This window comes from Dichomitus squalens, assembly GCF_000275845.1.
Source record: "Dichomitus squalens LYAD-421 SS1 unplaced genomic scaffold DICSQscaffold_67, whole genome shotgun sequence".
NCBI classification, from domain to species: Eukaryota; Fungi; Basidiomycota; class Agaricomycetes; order Polyporales; family Polyporaceae; genus Dichomitus; species Dichomitus squalens.
In genome coordinates this window covers 17,597-30,402 of record NW_006766949.1, presented here as the reverse complement: position 1 = coordinate 30,402, position 12,806 = coordinate 17,597, and the positions used below count along the sequence as shown (strand labels likewise).

The 12,806-nt window shown below is 57.2% G+C and overlaps 4 protein-coding genes across 4 annotated transcripts; 2 read left to right on the top strand and 2 right to left on the bottom strand.

Moving 5' to 3' along the window:
• Window positions 1-15: 15 nt before the first annotated feature.
• DICSQDRAFT_40140 (uncharacterized protein) lies at window positions 16-324 on the top strand (the record flags this gene model as incomplete). Its single annotated transcript, XM_007370396.1, has 1 exon — window positions 16-324. A coding segment is annotated over one exon (309 nt), but the record flags the coding sequence as incomplete, so codon positions are not given.
• Window positions 325-714: 390 nt separating this feature from the next.
• On the bottom strand, window positions 715-2,988 carry DICSQDRAFT_140907 (uncharacterized protein). Its single transcript, XM_007370395.1, has 9 exons — window positions 2,744-2,988; window positions 2,537-2,598; window positions 2,390-2,479; window positions 2,196-2,334; window positions 2,030-2,119; window positions 1,587-1,972; window positions 1,416-1,512; window positions 1,246-1,353; window positions 715-1,185 (listed from the first exon to the last, which is right to left on the bottom strand). Exons 1-9 carry the CDS (start codon window positions 2,865-2,867, stop codon window positions 923-925), a joined length of 1,359 nt encoding a protein of 452 aa, XP_007370457.1. The 5' UTR covers window positions 2,868-2,988; the 3' UTR covers window positions 715-922.
• A 261-nt stretch (window positions 2,989-3,249) lies between these two features.
• On the bottom strand, window positions 3,250-4,728 carry DICSQDRAFT_93091 (uncharacterized protein; the record flags this gene model as incomplete). The annotated part of the gene is made up of 3 exons (XM_007370394.1): window positions 3,250-3,821; window positions 3,891-4,214; window positions 4,318-4,728. 3 exons carry the CDS (start codon window positions 4,726-4,728, stop codon window positions 3,522-3,524), a joined length of 1,035 nt encoding a protein of 344 aa, XP_007370456.1. The 3' UTR covers window positions 3,250-3,521.
• Window positions 4,729-6,109: 1,381 nt separating this feature from the next.
• DICSQDRAFT_163706 (carboxylesterase) lies at window positions 6,110-8,566 on the top strand. The gene is made up of 10 exons (XM_007370393.1): window positions 6,110-6,239; window positions 6,322-6,420; window positions 6,491-6,526; window positions 6,595-6,643; window positions 6,713-6,790; window positions 6,859-7,067; window positions 7,132-7,170; window positions 7,229-7,328; window positions 7,388-8,010; window positions 8,067-8,566. The coding sequence occupies exons 1-10, from the start codon at window positions 6,122-6,124 to the stop codon at window positions 8,315-8,317; spliced, it is 1,602 nt and encodes a 533-aa protein (XP_007370455.1). The 5' UTR covers window positions 6,110-6,121; the 3' UTR covers window positions 8,318-8,566.
• Window positions 8,567-12,806: the final 4,240 nt, after the last annotated feature.

Genomic DNA, 12,806 nt, shown 5'->3' with positions numbered 1-12,806 from the left:
GAACTGCTCAACCACTGGGGCCCGATCGTCGTCGACAAGGGCGAGGGCGGGACGGTCACCGTGGGCGACATCTTGGACGCGGTGTTTGACTTCTTCCAGGTCCCGCTCACGTATGCGGAGGGGTACGAGCTGCCGCGGGAGCACTCGGCCGAGTTTAGTAGGATGAGTCTCGCGTTCCATAAGCGATGCCGCGACTACCCTGCCATACCTGAGAAGACGTATGAAGGTGGCATGCTTCGCGTCGACGCGCTCACGGACCGATATAAGTGGTGGGGCATGTGGGTGCAGTGGAACCCTGACGGGTCGTGGTACCTCAACTTGGGCACAGACCTCAAGCGTCGACCACGATGAACGTAAAGGAAGGTCACTGCAGCCCATGCCTCATGGATGGTCACTTCCAAATCAAGTTCTCGGTCATTGCAATAGTGCAATTGTGTTGATGATCAAGATACGACTTCGCTTTGACGTGCTATCATGCTGTATCATGCTCTCGATGTGCTAACGACCTCTGTATTTGCTAACGTGTATTTCATGGGTGTATACTACTGTATTCTAGCTTACGCTCGCAATGTTCATGTTGATTGTCACGCCAGCGTCTCGAGTTGCTTGCATTCAACGATACCGAGAAGGTATGCATTGTCTACAGCTACCGACTCTCATACAAATTCCGCCGGTGTGATCTAATAGTACACCGACGTATCGACGTCGGCCAGAGACGCGGGCAGCATTCAAACTAACAATACAACAGATACAAAATAGCGCAATCGCGACTGCAGCCGAGTCGCCTGGTTACACACACAGCATTCTCAAATGTCCGCTCCCTCCTCGCCCTCACTGATTTCCCACATCCAATTTTGCGCTCTATACAGACCACGACGGCAGCGCGAACTCCATTTCGACTCAGCTTTCCACCGCCTTACCCTCACTCCGTCGGCACGGGCACACGCTCAGCCCACCGAGTATGCGTCTGGAACCCCTCGAAGCTCCCCACGGAGCCGACGCGCCGCTGGAGGCCCGTGCGGCTGCCCGAGCGGGATCGGGCCGCGATGTGGTCTCTGGGCGACCGCGGGGAGCGCGGCGAGTCCGATGTGGAGGAGGAGGACGTGGAGGACGCGCGCCGGTGGCGCTGCATCCGCGTGGGGTCGACGTCGGGTATGTTCGCGATGCGGGCGAATATGGCGAGTACTGCAATCCGATATCATGGTCAGCGAGTCGCATGTGCAGTCAGGCGGGGACTGGACATACCATCGACCACGGACACGATACCGCACAGGTTAGTCGGCGATGCGGAGGTGAACGTAGCTGCGCTTGACATCGGCGAATCCTCCGTGACGAAGAGTCGATGCGAGTTCGCTGATAAATAGATGAGTACCAACGATGGACGCATATACCCAAGGCAAAACAAAGCAACTCACTCGCGAGCAGCTTCTGCATGGTGTAGAGCAGCGTATTGTTCGGCGTGACGCTGTACACAGGAGACTTGTCCACCCCGTCCGTAGACCCGTCCGGTTCCTACCAAACCCCACCAAACCACCATCAGCATCCCCTCGACACGTACACCCCCTCGACCTCGCGCCCGCACGCACCTTGATCCGCGTGACGAGCTGCTTCAGCGGCGTGCCCAGGATCGCGTTGCTCTGTGCGGGGACGACGACCTTCCCGATGTCCGTCACGCTCACCGCGCTCAGGAGCCCCTTCGTCTCGTCGTCGACGACGGCGACGCTGCTCACGCCCTCGTCGCTCATCAGGCGCATCGCGTCGAGCACCTTGTCCGACGCCTTCGCGGCGACGACCGCCGCGTACAGGTAGAGCGACGGCAGCGCGACGGCGCTGAGCGGGACGGAGAGGAAGCGGAGGAGCGGCGGCGTGCGCTGCGCGTAGGCGGTGAGCCACGCGAGGAGCGCGCGGTCGGAGACGAGCCCGAGGTAGGACGGGGGCGAGGACGGGTCGGTTGAGGGGGCTTGGACGAGCACTGGGGTACATGTGTGTGAGTGGTTGAGCGCAAGAGAAAGAGGGGGCACGGGCGTACCTCGGTGCGTACCGCGTGCGAAGATGGTCAGGAGCTGGATGATGGTCGCGTCGTGCGGGAGGACCTCCAGAGGATTCTTCTCCGACAGGTCTACACTCGCCATCCACGGAGGATGTCAGCCCTTCATACAACTCCGTTGCATCACCAGATGAGGGGGAAAACGCACTGCTGATGAGGTATGCGGCGACCTTCCCGTCCTTGGCCGCGGTGAGTATCTCCTGCACGCGCGGCTTTTCGCGCAGCTCCTCCGACGTGATCTTGTGTCTCGTCGCGGCGAGTATGAGGAACGCGTTCACGTCCGCGAACTACGGGAAACATCAGAGGGCGCGCTATCACTAGCATTGTTGAGTAAGTACGCACGTCGAACAGCCCGTAGAACGGCGAGAGCTTCGGGGAGCGGTTCGCAGGCGTCTTCACGGCAAGACACGCGATGTCCTTCGACAACAGCAGCTATTTTCCAGGGCCGTTCAGCACACATCGAGGTCGCAAACTTCCTCGAACACCCACCTCACACGCATCCTCCACGCTCGTCTCCGCGTCCACGCTCACGACCGGGGAGTCAATGATATCTGCGCCACCCCGTCAGCACCCCATCGCCGTCCTCTTCCACACCACATGCGACACGCTCGCCCAAACACAGCCACGACACGAACAGCAGGGCAGCACGAAGACAAGGGCAGGGGGAGACAGAGGCAGGGGGAGACAGAGGCGCACCTTTCGCGAGGACGGCCCTCCACGCCGCGACCCACTCCTCCGAGTCCGTGTTCGGCGCCGTCTGGAGCACGAGCGGGCTCTCGCTGCGCACGCTCGACACCGACACCCGCTTCCGCGTTGCCATCGTCTTCCGCGCGCCCGGGATGTCCACGCCACCGTTCGAGCCCATCGTCAGAAAGGGATGAGTAATGTGCGATAGTGCGTGCGTCGTCTGTGCAGGAATCGCTCAGAAGAGCAGGTCTCGAGGAGGAGAGGAGAGGGAGTGGGGTTGAGGGTTGTCAGACACGCCGTGGCAGGGCTTACATGCCAAGCTCTGGGCGGGTCAGTTGAGCAAAGTGGATGGGAGCGAGCGTGCCGCGCATCTGCTCCGTCGGGGCCAGGCGATCAACGACGTTCGCCCTCGAGACGTAAACACCCTCCACGATAAGATAAGATTGGCGGCATCGTGACCTCATCCTCTCGTACGCGCACACCTCATACAGATACAGAAACACACACCGATGGTGGTTGGCATCCAGCAGTTCAGGACCGCAACAGGACAAGATACAGACACGACAGCTACTATACAAGTGCTCTAGGGTAACATGACATAACATAACGAACGAGTGTCTATGTTTTGGGAAGTGGGAGAACGCGACGTGAAGACGCAGAATCGTAGTGGGAACCCTACGACGTCTATCGGAAGAATCGGTGGGAAGAGGGTGGGCGCATGTGCGGGATCGGTGCAAAACTCAGAACGCGGATCGGCCACGGGAGCGAGCGGGTGCGCTTGATAAACTCATGCGTGACCGTTGCCGTTTACACTGGCAGTAGCTTCGTTGGCAGTAGCTTGCGCCGCCTGCCTGTTCTCCGACACGCGAGCCTTGAGCGCCCCGAGGATCTCCTGCACCCGCGCGTTCGCAGTGTCCAGAATGGGCTGGACGCGCTCCGTCACCGTGTCCCGCACCTTGTTCGCCTTCTCAGGGAGCGGGTCGGGGGACGTCAGGATGCCCGAGAGGTCGTTGATCGTCGACGACAAGTTCGCCGAGACGTCCTGGAACGCCGACTGCAGCGTGCCCGGAAGCGCCGCGGTCGAGGCCTGATCACGCGCGGCGAGACACAATGGGTGAGAACGATGAATGCAATCACAACGGGCACGACTACTCACTTGAACCTTCTGAAGTTCCGAGAGCATGGTGTCGCTCAATGAATGTACCCGAGCTTGCGCCGCGCCATAGCTCGAAGACGCGAGGTCGCTCAGGGACTGCGCCGTCGCGGACGCACGCTGGAGGATCGCGCTCTGCGCTTTGATCTGGTTAATCTGCTCCGTCGAGTAGGTGAGGAGCTGGTCGCTGAGCTCCTTCGAAAGGTAGTATGCGCGCTGGTACTGGAATTTGGCCTCCGCGGGCACTTCTGTGGGCTTATCGGGCGTGCCGTTCGGCTGCACCTTGTTCACGACGACCGCAAAGTAGTCCACAAAAGGGGCCAAGCTCTAGAAGAAGAACAAAGACGTCATCAGCGTTTCAAGTCCACGTGTAGATTAGGTTGAGAGCTAATTTGACGGGAACATGCTAAGAGTGGCGCATATTGCGTACCTGGTCGATGCCCTGCGCTATATTGTATGCGGGTGTGCGGACACGGGCATCGATGGTCTTCGTGGCGACGTCCCTCGCAGCGTCGCTGCGGCCCTTTAAGTCCTTGAAGATGTCCTCCGTAGGCGTGTGGAAAGGATAAGGAAAACGCTGTTCAACGAGGTCGAAACCCTTGTTGGCGAGTCCATCAGCACGGGTGAGGATGGGTGCGAGGCGCTGCTGGACAGGCTCGGTGTAGCTGAGGGCGCGCTTTGAGATCTCTGTGGCCGTGGTGTATGTCGGACGAGTGTAAGGGTTGTTGAGAAGGGTCGAGTTGATCGAGTTTATCGAGTCCGCGATGAGCGGGATGGACCCGACGCGGGAGAGGATGGTGAGCTCAGGCGTTGCGGGTGCTTGCTGGGTCTCGGTGGCCATTGCTGTTTGTACAGCAGCGAGTGTGGTGGGAGACGGGGAGAGTGGGAGAAAATGCAGCAGGAGTTGGGATTGTGATAAGCAGCGCGAGAGCGAGGCGTGCGTTATATGAGGAGACGCGTGGGGCATGTGATAGTGCCCCGATCGCCCTCCAGATCGCGACTCTTCACGTCAAAGCTAGACTAGCGCCCGATTGAGATGCCGGCACGGGCGTCTGTGCCTGCGACGTTCCCGTTTTGGGCGTGGAGTGCACGTGTGGGACTCGGAACTTGGCCTCGGTCGTCGCCCTCGTCCGCTGCATCAGCAGCTCGCTGCACCGCACGTTGCCCATCGCACTCGACAATTTTCCATCTCGCGGCCCATCTCTGCGCGCGGGGGCATCACCCTTCGCTCGTTCTGGTTGGTGAGCTCCAGAATCACAGGCGTGCGCGTTCTCATGCTCGCGGCCTCTCGCGGCGCGCACTCGATCTGTCTCGAGCTTCACATGCCGACATCTTCTCGCCATCGTCTCCACACACGCCTGCAGTTCTCGATTGTCACCGCCTCGCTTGTGATGCGCTTCGTCTTCCCGCCGACTTTCCTCCCGATTTCCACAACCACTTAGACCGACTCGTGAGCCAGCGATGTCCCGCTACGCTCCCCAGTTAGCGCAGAACCCCATGCTTGCGGTGCGTCCACTCTGAGACTACCCACGGTAGGTAGGCCACGTCCCCAGATCCTGCAATGGGGCTTGGCAGGCAAACACAAGACCGATCGATGGATGTGTACTAGTACATCACCCCTGTGGATGCTGGGGGTGGGGGCGAGAACGACTTTTCCCCACACACGATACCCCAAAGTACGTATCTGGAATAGGAGCTACTCAACGCCGTCTGGGTGCTAGTGTGCTATCTGACTGACCGTGGCGCATCGTAGGAATGCAATCACAGATTCACAGGTCATTTGGGTACGTTCGTATCCACCGCTACCCTAAAACTGCGCATGAATGTGTGACACGGCCAGCCAGTGCCGCAAAAGAAGCGGAATGTAGAACGTAATAGGCTTTAGTCTCCCTTCGTTCGGAAGCGCGTCTAGATAGAACTGCACTACACATGGAACCCTAGAAACCATACAATTCAACGCATCGTCCGTTGTCTCTCAACCGTACATCCAGTGCCATTCAACACTCTAGCAAACACGTGTTTTGCAGATCTGCGCTGTCTAATAGCACAGATACTTCGATCATACACTAATAGACCGCGCGCAAGTGCGGCACTCCCACCACCATTCACATCGGTCTATACATGGCATCCGTCGAGGTCACGGGCCCATGTCGATCCCCAGCGTCCGGAACGACTAGCTGTCTATAATCGCATCTTGATCCTGCACCATACCTCGGGACTAGCCACACGCAGCCATGTCGCGCACTCATCTCCATGAAGAACTCGCCGAATCGAAGGCTATCGTCACCGCAGACACACAATATGGCACCATCCAAGGCCGTCGTGCCGCGAACGGAGCCGCCGTCTTCCTAGGTATATATGTCGCTCGTTCATCAACCTGGCATCTCTGGCGCTGACGATCATCCGTATCGCGATCGTTGTCCTGATCCACTAGAGGTGCCATACGCGCTCCCTCCAGAGAGGTTCGCCGATCCTGTGCCGCTGCCTGCGAATTACAGATACGAGGCGAAGGAATACATCTTCGAGAGCAAATGTGCGTCATATCTTGGAGATCTGATCGCATGCTGATCTGGTGCATCATTCGTACACGCGCGAATCTGAAGATGCTGCGCAGCCCAAGAACGACGGGCAGGCAGGAGGTTCGTCACGATCTCTGCTGAGGATTCACTGCACCTGGTTCTATGCGGTAACATCTTGTGACGATCAGGAACGCCGTTCGAGGACAAGGTCGGGCTCGGGGAGCCCAGCGAAGACCCGTAAGCTTCAAGTCGCTCTCTGCACTCGCTTGTCCGCTCATTATATGCGCTGACAACCACCTATCGCAGACTGTTCGTGAACATCATCTGCCCACCCTCCTACCCCGCGCAGACGGGCTTCCCCGTGAAGGTCTATATCCATGGCGGGTGAGGCTCCGCCATAACATACCCCGTCGCACATCTGCACGCCATTGACGCGGTACATGTGCCCACAGGTTCCTGCAGTTCGGCTCGCCGCATGGGCTCGGATCGCAAGCGCAGTACGTTGCGGCCGAGCGTGCGGAAGTGTGGGTTAATGTCGGGTACCGCCTCTCTGCGTTTGGCTTCCTTGCGTCCGACGTGCCACGGATCGACGGGAACTTTGGGTTCAAGGACCAGTGGCTGGCGCTGCTCTGGGTGAGGGAGAATATCAAGGCGTTTGGGGGTGCGTTGTCACGTCCATGATATGGGGTTCGTTCACCACGAAGGGCGCTGATCGTATACCCCAGGAAACCCGGACGACATACAGCTGTCGGGGTTGTCCGCCGGTATGTCAGAGCGTGGTATACGACGAGCCGCTACTCACGATGTCGGTGCACCTCCCAGGCGCGCACTCTGTCCACCAGATCCTCCATCATGCGTCGCGTCTCCCCGAAGGCGTCAAGGCGCCCTTCGACTCGGCCATCATGCAATCCAACGGCATAGTGTCGGTATCCTCTCCACTTCCTCAAACCGTCCGCTCACGTTCTCGCACACCCCCATCAGAACGGCCCCAAAGACCCCCGCAGAGCTGCGCCCGCAATTCACAGCCCTCTGCCGCGCCCTCGCGCTCGACCCCTCCTCCCCCACCGTGCTCGACACCCTCCGCGACCCCGCCAAGGTCCCCTTCTCCGCGATCACGCACGCCATCGAGACAGACGCTCTCGGGATCGAGAACGGCACCTTCCGCGGGGCCTGGGAGGCGTCCTGGCTCGGGGAGTCGCCCGACCCGATGGAGTGGCAGCGCACGGGCGGGCTCGCGCGCGGGCTGCGTGCGCATGGCGTGCGGAGCGTCGTCATCGGGGACCTCACTGAAGAGTGGTATCTGTACTCGATCGCGCACCCGATCTCGAGCGTGAATGAGCTTTACAGGAATCTGGAGAGGTACTACACAAAGGACGTGGTGAAGAAGATGCTGGACGTCTATCTGGAGGAAGAGGAGGGCGAGGGGGCGGGTAAGGCGTTGGGGGAGAAGACGCCCGAGGAGCTCGAGAGGCTGTTCGGGAAGGTGTTGAGCGAGGGGCAGGTGCACCTCCCGGTGAGGCTGTTCGCGAGGGACATGCTCGCTGCTGGCTTTCCGGTAGTGAGATATGAGATCAGATGGACGCCAGAGCAATTGCGACCGTTTGGTGGGTCTTTTGGATTGCCGTTTCGCTGTCCAGCGTTCACTCGTTTACCGTCCTAGGTTACGTGACGCACGGAACGGATCGGGCCCTGTGGGCGCTGCGACTACCTGTTCTTGAAGGCGATCAAGGGACCGTCGCGCGGAACTGGATTTCTGCCATTACGCAATACGTCAAACGAGCCGAGGCGGGAGACACTCTGCCACTGAAAACTGTAGTCACTTTGTCGGAGGACAGAGCAATCCGCGAGGTGGAAGATTCCAAGTGGGACGAGTATATGCGGCTGCGGAAGACACTTCCTGGCGAGACATAGTGCCCCCATTTCTCGCAGAAGAGATATCACAACGTAGTGTCATATTCACATACATCCGTACAGGGTTATCTCCTGGTGGGCTCTTGGTTGCTTTGATCTGGCCAGCATGCACAGCGCTGATTGCTTGATCGAGATACTGAACTTGCATGTTAGGCGTTCATGTCATCAGGAGCGTCGTAGTTAGGCTACTCGGAATTCATAGTATGGGTTTATGTATCCTCACGGATAACACAGTTTATGCAGACAACCGTTCAGACCTTCTGTGATTTCAGATGGGTTTCCGCCGAATGTCGAAGGTGAGGACAGGAAGCTTGACAGTGCAACTCAGCGCTGTGGTCAAGTTGCGCCTCGTGGACCCGTCAGAGGGATGGGCTGCAAGGTTTTGGGTGAGTAGCAGGTGCGTCTCCCGGTGACGCTGTCTGCGAGGGACATGCTACATGCGGATATTCCGGTCGCCAAGGACGAGTTCATGTGGGGCTGCGACCATTCAGTGCGTCGTCCGTGTCTTCCTGCGCATTTCTTCTGACGTCCACAATCTGGTCATTTACAGATCACACGACTCATGGAATGGATCGTGCTCTGTTGATCCTGCATCTTCCTGTCATGGAGGACGATCGAGGGCGTATGGCGCGGAAGTTGTTCCCCACAATTTTGAAGTACGTAAGACGTGCTGAAGCGGGAGACACCTTGCGTCGCACCGGAGACTTGAGTGACCCTGACTGAGGATAAGGTGGGCCAGGTTAGCAACACGTCCTGCGTCGCCCAGGCTTGGACTGTATCGATGTGACTGGACTATCTGAGTATGGGTATCAATGATTCTAACCTGATTGATCTACTCATAGGTGGTCAGTGACAAGTGTCGCATTGAAGTCTCCCGCCTAGCGCAGGTCGTAAGGGGGCTTCATACGATGGCATGAACCTCCCATCGGCTCTCAGGTCGCAATTAAATCCCGAGCTGACGCCCTCACGTTCAACAACAGACATACTACAAGCGTAGGAAGATACACAGACGCAGTAGAGTACATATACATTTGATGGAAAGATATTATAAATCATACAATAAACTATGACATGTACACATCCTCTGATTACTCACGAAACACACAGGGCACTCAGAGAACGATAGAATCAGCGGGATACGGCACCAAGCCGGCATTATTGATAGGAAGCGGTGAATTCTGGGAAGGGGTTGCCATCGAGACCTCCAAAGTGACCGTCAGAGAATAGACTGCATTTGCTCGTAGGGCCCGAAGCAGGCATGTTGAGAAGGTTGGCAGGGGGCACTTGTGACGACCCTTCGGCCAGGAACATTCCCACCTGCGCATCTGCGGCAGTCGATCCTGATTACAATGTATCGACATCAGCTATAGCTCTGAAAAACCGAAGACGTTGAAGATCACTTGCCATCTCCATCCTCGGTAGCGATCTTCCTCTTGCGGTATCCACGCTTGGAGGAAGGATAGATGCACGACGCCGCCAGGCCGCGCCTCGTACATCTGTCGCACGGACGGCCTTCGTCGCAGGTCTTGTGCGCGTCGCAGCAGTTGTTGCACTGCATGTAAATGAGTCATGACTGCTCAACACACGGCCTGGGTCGCCGAATGGCACACTCACGGCGACTTTCGAGCGCTTGCTTTGGACCCTCGGATGTTGTCTGCTTTGTTGATCGCCACGCCTCCTTACGCGCCGCGGACCAGTGCTGATGTCCTGATGGTTCGAAGACGTGATGCCTTGCGGGGCAAGGGTCGGTGCCATCACGCCCGCGAGAGGGTCATCAATTGGTCCGATAGCGGCGGTGGGGTCGGTGAAAGGTTGAGACGCTTGCGTACCGGTAGTGGAGTAGGTTCCATGCAACAGCGCTAATGCAGCAGTAAGTCAGACAATGTCTTCTGCTGCGAGATGCATGAGAGTTCTGAGGGTGTATCGTACCCAAGTAGTGAGATACATGCATGGTCACGATTGCTCCGTCGTGTGGGAGGGTAGGAGCGGTTTGGGGGTGGGCCGGGCTCGTTATTCCGTGATGAAGGAGTCCAGTATCAAGAGGACTTGTCGAAGGAATGAAGGAGTTGTAGATGGTTGGATGTGCGGGGTATGACATCTCTTGGGTGCAACTAGATAGTGTGTAGTACCGGGATATATAGGTTGTGTTGGCTGACGGGAGGGTAACCGATGTAATTTGCATGGCCTGGCAATGAGGTTGGAGGTCGCCCGCTTTAAATGCCAGATAGAAGCGAACAGCCATTTCGACACCGATAGACGACGACCGTAGGGTGGTAAAAGGGGTCAGAATTCCGAACGTGGGGCTCCGCTCCGGGGGCGGAGTCTGCTGGACAACATATCATCCCAGTCACCTCACTCCGATCTCTGACAGCACAGGAATACCACGCGGCCAAGTTAACTTTGTAAGACCTCCGTCCCCAGACGCCGATAAATTTCAGGTAGATAGAGCGCGCTGTTTCGTGAGCACGGACTGAACGGAGGCATCAATTTGTCATGGGTTCCCCGCTGGCGTCTGTTAATCTTTGCAAAGCAACCGAGGGGGGAGACGAACGCAGGAAACGGGTGCTAAAAAGAGGTACACGATAGACTTGATGCGAGCCGGAGCGCGATGCGGGAGGAAAACGTGAACATCTGCGGGGCATCTGGAGACGCCAATCTTTTCCCACGAGCTACACTTACATAGCTCGCACCGCCACACAGCAATCTCCCATACTTTCCTCTTTCAGAACCAGAACAGCAACCCGCACCGTTTCATCTGTATCTTGGTTTTCCTCTACCATTGCTCGTGTCCTTGGCTCCAAACGATCTTCACAAAGCGGTGTTGGGTCGGCACTTCCGAGTACCTGTCACCTCCCGCGGAGCCCGACATCGGCCCGATACCGTATACGTGTCTATATGATGATTTGCACATCAAATCGACCACTGGTAAAGTTGGTACAAGAATTGGTTGTGGCCGTGGCAATCTGGAAGAGCCTTTCATCCTGACTCCATAGCAATTGGATAGATTTACAGCTCAGATCAGTGATGTCATTGACCACCGGTCTGGCCTACATATTACAATACAGAGCCAGTTAGCGAATGGCCACTCTGACTGACCAGTGAGTCACCCGTTCAGTGACGCTAAATCACTTAGATTGCTGTTTCACAGTGTCTCTCCCCCTTCCGCTTCGCCGGAGCTCGATCTCGTTCTTGCCTGTGCCAACTGGTCCTTAGGTGACCGCCTCATCTTCCTTTGTACTCCTCCATGCGCATCCGTCGCACCCGGGAGCGGGTTGATGCTTTGCATTCGGCAAGTAGCAAAGCACCTCCATCTGCAGCTGTGCCCATCTTCGGCCTGACGTTCTCATTAAAGATACACCCCATTTGGAGGCGCTAGATCATCTTGGAGGACAGCGATGTCACAACTGTATTTGCACGAAAATGTACAGCAACGACAACGACAACAACCACCATGTCTCCGCAGTCACGAAGATGTACACAACCAAGTTGCTTGTGCGAAACGCATCGAGTTGGTCATTACGTACGGCGCGTCTATCGCAGTAGATGACTCGAAGCCCCGACTCGGCTCGGACCCTTGCCGCTGCGACTTGCCGCTGGCTCATCGGAGATTCGCTTGCATGGGTGTAGGTCTCTCCACTTCTCGAGGCCATCTGAAATTGTCCTTCAACGACTGGTGCTACTCCGTCGGTGAGTATTATCTTGGATATCTCACACAATCTGATCGCATGCTGGTCTGGTGCGTTATTTGTACATGTGCGGAATCTGAAGTGCTGCGCAGCCCGAGAACGACGGACAGGAAGGAGGTTTGTCATGATCCTAGCGGAGGATACACTACACCTGATTCTATGAGGTAACAACTTGTGACAATCACGAACGGCGTTCGAGGACAAGGTCGGGCTCGGGGAGCCTCGTGAAGACCCGTAAGCCTCGAATCGCTCTCTGCTGCTCAATATACGCGCCGACAATGACACGCTGTAGACTGTTCGTGAACACCGTCTGCCCACCCTCCTACCCCGCGCAGACAGGCTTCCCCGTGAAGGTCTATGTCCATTGGCGGGTTGCATGCTTGTTCTACTTCTATAGTCTATCATTCAGGATACGTGACCCACGGAACAGATCGTGCCCTGTGGGAGCTGCGACTCCCTATTCTCGAAGGCGACCGTTGCGCGGAAATGGCTTTCTGTTACTACGGAATGCGTTAAATAAGCCGAAGTGGGAGACGTCTTGCTACTGAAGGCTGTGGTCGCTCTGACAGCTGGCAGGGATATCCGTGAAGTGGATGATGCGAAGTGGGACCAGTATATCCGCCTGCGGGAGACGCTTTCTGGGGAAACGTGATGGCACCTCAGCATGATATGTGGGTGTTTGATGGCTCGACCGTATGGTCACAAATCACGCTGATGGGAATTGTAGGTAATTGAACGTATCCGCCGCACTGGTAGGAGTGCTATGATAGCAGATGTGGTCGTCCAAGTACAGGGCCATTTGC